Source organism: Microtus ochrogaster, chromosome 18 (assembly GCF_000317375.1).
Source record: "Microtus ochrogaster isolate Prairie Vole_2 chromosome 18, MicOch1.0, whole genome shotgun sequence".
Taxonomy (NCBI): domain Eukaryota; kingdom Metazoa; phylum Chordata; class Mammalia; order Rodentia; family Cricetidae; genus Microtus; species Microtus ochrogaster.
Window position 1 is genome coordinate 23,730,818 of NC_022020.1, and position 12,682 is coordinate 23,743,499.

At 39.6% G+C, this 12,682-nt stretch overlaps 1 protein-coding gene across 3 annotated transcripts in view; it reads left to right on the top strand.

Annotated features, from left to right (window-relative positions):
* The window catches only part of Ctnna1 (catenin alpha 1), a 124,198-nt gene that overhangs the window by 85,853 nt on the left and 25,663 nt on the right, over positions 1–12,682 (top strand). The window contains exons 1-3 of one of the 3 annotated variants that reach the window (XM_013349499.2): positions 53–219; positions 5,754–5,834; positions 6,881–7,033. In XM_013349499.2, coding sequence (XP_013204953.1) covers positions 5,802–5,834; positions 6,881–7,033 — 186 coding nt within the window. In that variant the 5' untranslated portion in view covers positions 53–219; positions 5,754–5,801. Of the gene's footprint in view, positions 1–52; positions 353–5,753; positions 5,835–6,880; positions 7,034–12,682 lie in introns of those variants that run through there. The other 2 variants (XM_013349498.2, XM_005355929.3) reach the window with 2 other exon arrangements.

The window sequence follows — 12,682 nt, forward strand, 5'->3', positions numbered from 1 at the left end:
CTGACGTCACCGGGTGACGTGTCTTTTGTTTGGGTTTTCCAGAAGCTTTACTGTTAAAAAGCACTGTGCTTTGTAACAGTGTCAGGGTCGTTACAAGACCCCCTGTTTACAATAAATTGAGAAAGAAGAACTCCCGACTTAAGAATTTGGTATTCCTTCAGTGTAGGAAGCAACAATGAGGTTGTAATAAATGCTGCATTCAAGAAGACCATCTGAACAGTGAGTTGGACTAGCAGAGTGATAATTTCTAATGCGTGTGAGAGCTAGTGTTAGACTGCTGATTCTGCATAGAGATCATCTAAATGGGCACGATTGATTTATGAAGTGTGGATTTAATGCCAGCCTATGCAAGGTACGCCTCTGCTCTGGTAGTTTGCAAAGCTGTTCAATTGCCTTGTTGTCATGCTTGGTAAAAAGCGAAGTATGACTGTGTTGCTAAACTGAGTGGGCTTAGTTTTATTGTCATTAAGAACTTAACATTATAAAGCCAGAAAAAAGAGGGTAGCTTCCAAAAAGAAATAAATCGTTTTGGCTTTTTTCCTCCATTCAGAATTTCAAGGGAATAATTCTTTTCTGTGTATTATATAACAGTACTTTATTACCACCCTGATTGGAAAACAGTGCTGAGTTGATCTTTGAATGTCCTACCAGAAGAGAGGAGCAGATTGACACCATCATTTTTATACAGGTGACCCAGATGTTAGCAATTTCGAACAAGTTTTGTAGTGGGCCTGGATTCTGACACAGTCTTCAGAATTTCTGCTTCAACATCTCACCTGTTCCTTAACTGAAAGCCACAGTTGCTACTGAGATTGGGGTGTTGTAACACCAAAATTTTGAATCTCATAGCAGCTCTTGTTGAATTCCCCTTATGAATATGAAAGGGCGTTTATATTGGAATAGGATTTTGTTGGTTGTTTTTTGCTTGATAACTCTAGCTTTTTCTGTTAGATAACTTTTCAGACATGAATGTTTATGGTTCGTGTTATATAAATGCATAAGATGTGTCTAGCATGAATCAGGGACATGTTGCAGGCCAGACTTAAGGATTGCCATTTACTTATCTTGTCATGCTGATGTGGCTATATGAACTTAGTTTTCCCCATACCATTACTACTTACCCTTAGTGAGTCCTGTTTCAAACCTGAGAGTAGAAATCTCAAAAGTATTGATGCTGTCCATGAAATAAGCACACGACTGGCCTGTGGTCTTCTGAGGATTGCATTCCACTGGTGAATTCTAAGAAGTCATTATGTAAAGAGGAGAATTTTCCTACTGGAGTAGGGCTACTGTGGTAATGACTAGAATCCTCTTTCTCTTCCTTGGGGTCATGTGTAAAGGTTTTATGGAAACTCTAGTAATGCAAATATATAATTTTAAGCTTTTCTACAAGTGACCCCAATGTGGATTTAGAAGTGTAAGACTTTGTGAAGGTAGCGAAGGCCTAGATAGCATGAGAGAGAAGGTGGCAGCAGTACTTTGAGGGGTCAATAAAGTTTTCATGGCACATCTGACACTGGTAAAGGAACAGTTGTGTAGACACTGTCAGATGGGATGCACTGCAGTTCTACTGGCCAAGCTGAAGTTACTCACATTCTCAGGAATGAGCTTTGCATCACAATTATGTATACCACTGTGATGTTGACTCTGGTGTTGATCCTTCCTCTACTCTAGTGTTTAATAATCTTGGTCTTTGTGTAAATGAGATTGAAGTGTTATTACTTGTTGATTTTTCTGTAGATACATTTTAATCAGATCCTACTGAGTCTGAGAGCCTAGGTTTCAGAAATACTGTTCACCAGGAGCTTGGCCCTAAAAGTTGCAAGGCACCATTATTAGTTGAAAGGAAGCCTTATGATGTTGTTAGTGTCTTCCTGAAGTCAGCCACATTCTGATGAAAAATAACCTTTCTAGTGCAGAAGCTGTTTAATTCTTACTAACTGCTTTAGTTGTTTGGGTCGGAAAAACATGTGAGTTAGTTGGATTAGGTCAGCCATGCTTAGGAATGAGTTGTATGTAAAAACTGAAGGGAATGTGTTCCCTTCCTCTTAAACTCTTTTTTTTTTTTTTTTTTTTTTTTCGAGACAGGGTTTCTCTGTGGCTTTGGAGCCTGTCCTGGAACTAGCTCTGTAGACCAGGCTGGTCTCTAACTCACAGAGATCCGCCTGCCTCTGCCTCCCGAGTGCTGGGATTAAAGGCGTGCGCCACCATCGCCCGGCAAAGATGGTGTTTATGTATATACCACTGCTGACTTCTTTAGGTGTTAGCATCAGGGCAGAGGAGGCAGAAATTAACCCAACACTCCCTATAAAATAGTTTTAAGGAAATTCAGCAAGTGGTGGTTATAGTTACTTCCTTGCATTCTTCTATGTGAGAGTTTGTGATTAGAGAGTTACTTTCCAACTTGGAGTGACATACAGACATGTAGGTGAAATTTTTATTCTTTCATGGTAGACAATGAGCTTTACACACACATACCTGTTTAATTGTGCCTATGTTAGGGTTTCCGTTGCTGTAAAGACTGAGAGAGGAAGTCCTATAGGCTGCGGGAGCACTATGAAGGGATAGGAAACTTGGAACTTAGAGTTGAGGTTGACCAGTGGAAGTTTCCAGAAGGAGATGGCTCTTATCCCAAGGAAAGATAGAAATTAGAATATGGTAGGTGAGAGAGAACATGACAAATTTGGAGAACCAGAACAGATACAGATAGCTGATAGTATGGAGCATGGCTAGGTGATCTTAGCTGGCAAAGTAATGGAAATGTCGGACTCCTCCAGGGGTTGTATGTATAATACGAAGGTGAAAACTTCTGGCAGAAAAGACTTAAGACCTTTATAGATTCTTTACCTTGGAACGTTTCCCCTGCCAACAGAGGGATGGATGTTTGTGGTTAGGTTGGGTAAATTTTTATAGATTTGTTTTGAAATTTAGAGGCCAAACTTTGCCTTGAGGTGCCACCAACAATGTCAAAACCTTTGCTTTTGCCTTTGTGGCTGTTATATTTTTTATCCCTTTCATATTAAGAATGGAGTTGATATCTTCTGGGTGGTGGTGATGCACACCTTTAATCCCAGCACTTGGGAGTGAGTTCGAGAGCTAGTTCCAGGAAAACTAGGGCTACACAGAGGCACCCTGTCTCGAAAAACTGGGATTGGGGGGTGGAGTAGAGAAGTATGTGACTTTTTCCTTTATACAGTTTCCCTTTATACTATGACGTGGTGTTTTGTCATTAGGAATACCTGTCATAACACTCCATGATACTGCATATTGTCGAATTAGGTATTGCTCTGAATTATTATTGTTGTTGCTATTATTAATTATTGTGAGGCTAGGTCTCATTATATACCTTTAAATGTCCTGAAACGCACTATGTAGACCAGACTGGCCTGGAATTCACAGAAAACTGCCTGCCTGCTGAGTACTAAGATTGAAGGCATGTACCACCATGCCCAGCCTGCTCTGAATGATTTTACATTCTAAGTCCTCTGTGGAAAGAATTGTGGTTAGTCCTGCCTATTTTAAGTGTATGGAGTAGGCATGGGGGTTTGTCTACATAAATAGTAGTTTGTCCCATAGAAGGAAGGTCTAGCAACTTCTCTTTTGATGGGATGAGAATTCCTAATTCTAGAATTGTACTGTTAGAGACTGACCCAGCTAGAAACCTTTGCCTCTCTTCACCTCAGCTGGTATTTGCTTCCTGAAGGGAAGCTTTATCATGAAATAATCCTTACTGTTTTCTGAGGTAACCCTTTGCCACTGCTAAACAGAGATACCCATATCAAAATGAAGCAAACACCCAATGTCTCCAGCAGTGGGACACATTTTGAGTTAGCTGAGAGCTCAAGATTGCTTCCTTTAGTTTCTTTGTTCTGATTAAAGGCACACAAGTTCAACATCCTTAATCTGAAAACTTTAAGTTCTGAAATACTTCTGGTGCCTGGCATTTTGAATAAGGGATAGTCATTTGTGCCTCCTGGTTGCTTTTCCTTGTATTTATGTTTGAATTACTTTATTTTATAGATAGCAATTCACAGCAACTTTAAATTTAAAATAACAAATTCAATTTTATAAAGCAGTAAGCATTTTTTTGAGTTTTTAGTTTTATGTGTATAAGCATTTTCTGTGTATATGTGTGTGTGTACCCAGTGCCCACTGAGGTTAGTTAGAGAGTGTCTGATCCTCTGAAAGTACACAAATGGTTATGATCCACTATGTGGATTCTAGGAGCTGAACCTGAGTTCTTTGCAAGAGCAGCAGATACTCTTCTTAACTCCATAATCTCTCTTAACTTCGATAAGCTATTTTATCAAGCTTACGTGTTCAGGTTGTGAGTGGTGTAGGTGTGTTACATTTTAGAGGATGACTGGAACCCTAGACTTGCTCTTTGTACTGAAACCATGGACTAAAGGCCAACAAACATGTTGATCTAAGCGCTCTGTCCAGCGCATTCTAGAATGGTCAGTAACTGCATCTGAGCTAACTGACCCTTTTTGTTTTGTTTTGTTTCAATTTTTGCGATAGGGTTTCGTTGTGTAGTTCTGGCTATCCTGAAACTTATTCTGCCTTCTTATCTCCCAAGTGCTGAGATCAGAAGTGTGCCTGGTCTGACAGACCTTTCTTCACTGAGGCATTTTGTTCCTACAGTGGGGGGGGGGGGAGAAGGAAAGAGGGAGAGAAATTGATTTTTAGGGTAGTTTAGCAAAGGCAGAATAAAAGGATTCATGGTGTGTGGTGGCATTGTGTCTTAAAGCAGATGTTCCTGTGTCTGTGTAACTTCCTCAAAGTCATGGGTGTTTTGCCTGCATATTTATGTGTACCTCATGAATATGTGAGAAACTAGAATTACAGACAGTTGTGAGCCACCATGTAGGTGCTGGGATTTGAACCTGGGTCTTTTAGAGGAACAGCAACTGCTCTTTTAACTATTGAGCCATCTCTCCAAACCCTCATCTTATGTTTTGGAGATTGGGAAATGGCCCAAGTAAATTGCTTGCTGTGTATGCGCAAGACCCTCGACCTCAGTTTGATTCCCAGAGTTCATATAAAAAGCCAGCTGTGGTGGTACGCTTTTTCTTTTGGTTTTTCGAGACAGGGTTTCTCTGTGGCTTTGGAGCCTGTCCTGGAACTAGCTCTGTAGACCAGGCTGGTCTCGAACTCACAGAGATCCGCCTGCCTCTGCCTCCCGAGTGTTGGGATTAAAGGCGTGCGCCACCACCGCCCGGCGGTGGTACGCTTTATTATCTTAAAACTGAGGAGATAGAGACAGAAAAATTGCTGAAGTTTGCAGAACTAAATCTAACCAGCCTAGCTAAGTCAGTGATGAGTTCCAGATTCAGTCAGAGAACCTGTCTCAAAAACCACAATGTTGCAGGCTGAAGAGACAGCTAAGCTGTTAAGAGCACTTGCTGCTCTTGCAGAGGATCCTGGTTAGTTTCCAGCTCCCATATGATGATTGAAAGCCATCTGTATAACTCCAGTTCTAGAAGATCTGATGCCCTCTTCTGGCTTCTGTGGGCAGCCATGGTCCTGGAACTAGCTCTGTAGACCAGGCTGGTCTCGAACTCACAGAGATCCGCCTGTCTCTGCCTCCCGAGTGCTGGGATTAAAGGTGTGCGCCACCATTGCCCGACTTTTTACTTTCTTTTTTATTTCAATTGTTTCTTTTTTATTTCAGTGTTGCTTCAACACTAAATATTTATATACTTTCATTAAAGTTTCTTGATGTATACTCACATGAGCATCTGTTTATTTAGGCTGGACGTAAAGAAAGAAGTGATGCACTTAACTCTGCAATAGATAAAATGACCAAGAAGACAAGGGACTTGCGTAGGCAGGTAAGCTTTTTTTTCTCCTTAAGTGTTAATTTTATTTCAGAAGTTCTCAGCTTTAGTTTTGATTAAAATTCTAATATATTTTTAATTAAGGGAAAGGGTAAGTCTTCTGAAAAGTGACTTTTCTGTTGTATTGCTAATAAGCTTTTTTTTTTTTAATGTCTAAAAAATTCTCAGAGGGATGTTGACTGTGCTGTTCCCTCTGGGGTAGACTGAATAAGCCAGGTCCAGTGCGAAAAGGATACATGGGCAGGAAAACCAATTACAGATGGCTTGGGACCTGGGAAAATAACCTCAGAAGATTTTGTTGTGTTGACTTCCATACGCTAGATTCCAGTTTCTCACGTGCCCACCCATTCTGTTTCTGTACTGTCAGTTTGTTCCCACTGGTGGAAATGTCTTTTTAGCTCAAGTACAGTAATGTTGGAGATACTAAGTTTTCCATGTTAGTAAATTTAAAAATCTGTTCCTTTAATGATATATAATCTCATTAATATTTTGAAATTAAATTTTGTGTTAAAGTTTTAGAAGAAGTTAGAGTTGACTTTATAAATATGTAGTATAATGTATTAAGGCAAGTTATGGTGAGAATTTGAACAATTCTCAGGAATTAGTAGAGACATTTTATTGTCCATATCAGATATAAAACAAAACTAAAAATTGATATGCCTTTGGTGAACCAAGTGTCAGCAATAATTAGAAAGATAACATTTAAAATTTATAGTCCATAACCCTATAGTATAGATAAACCAGGCAGTGCTCTTTTTCCTTTTTTTTAAATTTAATTTTAACTAATTAGACTAATTACATATATTCCAAAGCTATGTACTAGTTCAATCCAGAGCATTGCTATAATCCCATTTAGTTTTGTAAGTTCCAAGGAAAGAAAGAGGTACTGTCTGGGAAACTGAAGTTCTGCTGCTGAAGTGCTGTGTGGTGTGAGCTGTGGGCTCTGAGGTCCTTTTTGCAGGCTGTCTTTCGTAGATGTATTATATCACAGTTTAACTTCTTAGTAGAAATAAAATCAAATTTATACAATTTATTACTAGCTTCGCAAAGCTGTCATGGACCACGTGTCAGATTCTTTCCTGGAGACCAACGTCCCTCTTTTAGTCCTGATTGAAGCTGCAAAGAACGGAAATGAGAAAGAAGTTAGGGAGTATGCTCAAGTTTTCCGTGAACATGCCAACAAATTGATTGAGGTAAGTGTGTTAGTGGTCTGAGTAACATAGGTAACTTAGTGAGTTACCAGTTTTAATCATATGATTGAATTAACTATAAGTTTTCAGGGGCTCACCTAATACACAACGTTCATAAACAGTTTTTCATTTATCACTGGGTCTATTATGTTTGTCAGTTTACACTGATTCCATGGATAGCTTTTGTCCTAGAAGCTTTTAACGCTAGCACTTACTGGTAATGCAGCTAGAGACCGTGATCGTCAGACAGACAGTGGCAGCATCTGTGATCTGGTGCTCTCTGAGAAGCATCACCTGGGCTTCCACCCCAGCAGGTTAACTAGTTCTCACTTTCTATGTCCTGGCTATAAAAAGAGGTTACTAATGATACCATGTTCTGAGGACCAAAAGAATGATAGATATGCTAGGTGTTTCACCTTACACTCAAGGTGGATGTGACTCTGTCCCATTTTAAGAGTAAACAAGCCCCAAATCAGCTACACTAGAAATGTGTGTGGAAATGGTTGGTTTGTAAAATAATTAGAAAAGGTGAATTACTACTTAATTTCAAGACGTTTCTTCATTTGTTAAATAAATTTATATTAATTAATTATTAGTATAGTGTAGAAATGAGACGCACACAAAGCATAGCATTAGTACAGAAACTAATAATTGATAAATATTCCATAGACCCACTGGTAAGTGATCATTATTTAAAAGCAGAATGTAAAATGTGATTTATAGTGGCACAAACCGAGTTAACACTACAAAAATACTCCAAAGAGCTGGGCCGTGGTGGCGCACGCCTTTAATCCCAGCACTCGGGAGACAGAGACAGGTGGATTTCTTGGGTTTGTGGTCTGCCTGGTATACACAGCAAATTCCAGGTTAGCTAGGGCCACACAGAGAAACCCTGTCATTAATCAATAATCACATTAAACACCTTACTAATTTTACACCTCATTTTCTTTGACTATTGACTTAAGTGTTTTTGAAGAAAATTATGTACAGAATGCATAGGTCATCCTGTTATTCAAGTTAATGGTTCTGACATTTGGAGCTAAAATTGGAGAGTTTCATTTGTATCTCCATTACGCATAATCTGGCTCACAGCAGTCATGTGACAGTATGAGACGTAATTTCCAAGTGGACAGAAATTATGTTCCGGAAACTGGTCTCTTATAGGTAGCCTACTTGTTTATTAAAAGTTCCTTTGAGTGGTATGCATCAAGGCCTGGAGTATTAGTGTCTGAAGAGAGGGCAGCTCTTATCTGTACCCGAATGGAAGGCCCTTTATTCTTCCAGTTCCATCATCCTCAGGCTCTCCCACCAGCAAAGCATAATTGATATTTGAAGAACACATATGGTATACAGCACTGTGTACTTTCCATAATTCTTTTTGCATGGAAAATGAGGCTTGAAGAATTGGGAAACAATAACTGGGCTGGGCATAGTGGTGCAGGCCTTTAATCCCAGCACTCGGGGGCAGAGAAGGCAGATCTCTGAGCTCGAGGCCAGCCTGGTCTACAGAGTAAGTTTCAGAACACCTGTCAGTACAACCCTTTGTTGAAAAAACAAAACATGGTTGCAGGGAGAGAGGGAGAATATGAATCCATCACAGACTGGACTTGAGAGTCTTTGGGAACTTTTTTCCAGACTTAAACATTTCATTTCATTCTGAACATAGTCTTCAGAGATGTGATGTTCCTCAGCACAGCTCAGTTCTAACCCTTCTCTCACCTCTTTCCCACTGCATGCCCTTCCCCCAATACCTTCTCTTACATCTTACCTGTCTGTTTAAATGACACAGGATTTTCATTACTTGAGGCATAACCCCAGGCTATGTAGTGCCATTCTGCAAACAGTTATTATTATATTTATGATAATTGAGACAGTAAGATATATAATTACTATGTCCATGAAAAGGAAATTAATTTTTAAAGAGTTAGAAGCCTTAAATTCCTAACTCAAGGCAGAACTTTTTTTTCTATGACAAGACTTCTCCTCCCCCTACAACCTTTGTATTATAATGACATACCTTGAGCTAATCAGAGACTTGTTTTTTAGCAAAGGTAAAATGCTTCAGTGTGTTTTATTAATCCCTTGATTTGATTTCTTTTCATTAGTTGCCTTCCAGCTTAACTAAATGTCTACAGGCCAACTTTGATGTAAAGGCCTGCTTCCCCTTGTTGATTCAACAGAATTAAGAACAGTGTGTAAAATATATACATGATTGGTTATATATTCATATTATTAGAAAGGAGAAGGTCGGGTAACCACTAAGGATATTTGCAGGTGTGTTTTGAAAGAGTGAGCTTTCTGAAATGCTGCAAAAGAGTTCTGACACTAACTGCCATGAATTAGTGTAAACCTACAGGGAAGGGTCCTAGGCCCCAGCGAGATCAGGCTCCAAGATATTAGTTAGCACTCTGACCAGCTTGCCTCAAATCCTAGGCATTTTCATAGCTTATTCTGGCTTGACAATTGACTAGAACAACATGTACATATAACATTTTATTTGAAAGATAACACTTTTACTAGTCAGGACCAGCCAAATTAAGAGACACATAGGTTGGAGCTTGGGAAAAATTTTTGTTCCCCAAATAGATGGAATTGGGGCATTCCACCCTCCTGTAACAGTGGTAGATATACCAACCTAATAGCTTCTGTGAGTTTCCATAGCCAGAAATTTTGTTCAAGTTTCATTATGTATGCCTGGTTGTTGGATCTCAGTCTGACCCTCACTTTTCTCCAGGCCAAGCTGGCCTCAAAAGCTCCAATTATTTAATCAGATGGTTGTTTCCCTATCCCACGTCACCTTATTAGCATAAACTATCAGTTCTGGTGTGGGTAACTGAGGTACTACTTTTAAAGTTGAAGAATGTTTGTATTTTCTGATGAATCAAAAATAAAACCAGACCAATTACATAATGCACAGTACTATGTACTTGAGTGTACTGTGAAAGTGTGTCACAAACATGCTTTTAGTAGGTATCCTGAGTACACAGTCTGCCTAGTCTACTCTGTGTACATACAGGAAGAGGTTAAGGCTGCTGAGCTTGTTTCCCCGTAGGTTCCTTTTACGATCCTCACCCACCTATTCTCTCACTACTTCTCTTACCTGGTACGATTGGCTTTGAGCTTTGCTTTTCTTTGGAGTTTCTGCCTTTAACAGTCAGATTTACTCTCCTCTTCAGGGATCAAGGGGATTATTTGGTGTTTATTTCTTACAAAATCATAGGTTTTTATTCAGCCGTATAAATCCCTTTCTGTGTAGCTTTTTAAAGCATCATGTATGCTGTATGCTGAGCACTTGAGAGGCAGAGTCTAGGAATTCAAGGTCAGCCTGTTCTGTGTAGTGAGTTCCAGGCTATTTTGGGGGTACATAGTGAGACTCTGTTATCCGTGCTCCCTCTCCCCCCAAATCATGTAGACCTTCTGGGACTCCTTCAGCCTTTCAGTCAGAGAAAGCTCACTGTCGCCAAAGACAGTATATGCTACTTGTGGAGTTTCCTCTCTGCCTGTTGCAAGAGGGAAGCTGTCATCCACTCTACCCCGTCCATGTTCCTGCTGTTCACACCTGTGAGTTGAGGTTACTTTCAGTATAAAATACATGCTTTAATACGTAGTTTGAAAACAATGACATTGGTTTGTTTCATTTATTATATATTTAAATGGTAACAGCTTTAGATAAAATGTATTTCACCTTTTTATTTTTTTAAATCACTACTGAAAATTTCACAAGTCTCTGCTGTCCAGTGCTAGATGGTTTCCAGACTTTTTGGGAGCTCTCTTTATCACAGCTTTTCCCTGAGTATCCTCCATTAAGTGTAGCTCTCAGTGAACACCTGCTCCAGGGACAGTAAACATGGTAAGGCAACAGCCAAGGCTTTCGCCATTCTGGAGACTGGCTCACCATTATATCACTGGATGATTTTTGGCCTTTGGGTGATGGCTATGGGCTGAGATTCCCATTTAGCCTACAGTCAGCTAGAGCTCCTAGGTTTTCTTTACACAGAGGGACCTGCTCCTTAGTGACATCAGGTCCACATGTCAGTGTGAGTGCAAGTGGGTATTTGGCTCTGTGTGTAGTTTTGATACTGTCAGTGTAAACTTAGATCTGGTCTAAGCTTTTGTCAGAATTGCTGCTGCCGTTGTTCTTTATATTATCAACTTTCCAAATGTGTGTCATTTCTTCTATCTCTACTACTTTGTTTATATATATATAGTTTCTCCTTTCATCTGATCTGATGTTTTTTAATATGTTGTCTGAGATAAAGCATAAGATAGAACCTTTCAACTTAACCATTGGAAATCTCCTGATCGAACAGGTCTCATAATTGGACTTTTGGCCAGTCAAGAATCCTTTTATTTTTATCTTGCTAAGACATCTAGATAGGACAGGTCTACACTGTTCCCCTCATGTCCCTTTCAGTATTGAGCATGAGATAATTATAAAGTCTGTCCTAGCAGTTTCTCTGTGTATATATGCACTCTGTATTCTTCCTAGAGCAGATTTCCCTACTGTCCTGTCCAGCTTTTCATGTCATTAAAAGTCAGTTTGAGAAACAGATTTGCAAGTATTGTTTAATTTCTGTGATCATGTCTATAGTGTAACAATCATGTGTTGGATTTCTGCAGCAGCTCCTAACGGGTATTTAGCTTGCACTTTGATTCCTGTCTAGCTTGTTTTCCAAGAAGAAAGCCAGTCCCGTATGATCCTTAAATCAGATCATGTCCTTTGCTTCAGGACTTTTCTCATCTACCTTTGCCATGGCTTCTAGAGACAGATGCGATACAGTCGGAAACTGTAGTAGCCATAACTCATGAAGTGTCCTGTCTCATTTAGTCCTACAGGACTACAGGTCTCCTTCTCCAGGCCTGAGTGTACTCTCTACCCAAAAGTCACCTCCACAGAAAGACTTCGCTGGATCCCCTCAGCTTATGTACTTTATAGCCTTCCTTATTATCTGAAATTAGTGGATTTACTTAATTTTCTTATTTATCTAGCCCTGCCCATTCTAATATAATGTTGTTTTAAAGTAGAATGATGCCTACTACATACTAGGTTCCTAATAGCTATTAGACAAGCGAACTTTCTCAGTCTCCTTGTTAATAGGTGTTTTGCAAGGCACTCTCTTTCTGTCTTCAACCAGCATCTAGACTCTGATTCAGTTGTATGTAGATGGTAGACAAACAGAGCTTTGTATTATGAATTGTTCTAAAGTCATCTTTATACAGGTACCATGCACATTGTGTGTGTGCGTGTATGCGTGCGTATGTTTGGGTTTGTACATACACAGAGGTCTTGGGTCCCTTGGTTACATATGTTTCAGGATGCCTGGCTTATCAGTTGACCCTAAGCCTGATCCTTATGATCATGCAGTTAGACTGATCCATCTCTCTAGTCTGAATCAGATTTTGGGGGACGTGAAATTGAGAAAAATCTGGATATTAAAAAAAAAAGTTGAAAAAGACAGAGTCGAACAGTATTTCGTTTAATCTGTTTAGCTAGAATTAAGCTTTCAAACACCTAAGCAGATATTTTTATGTAGATTGGAAGATTAAAAAAATATATATGAGAGGCTGGGTGGTAGTGGCGCATGCTTTTAATCCAGCACTCGGGAGGCAGAGGCAGGCGGATCTCTGTGAGTTCAAGACCACCCTGGTCTA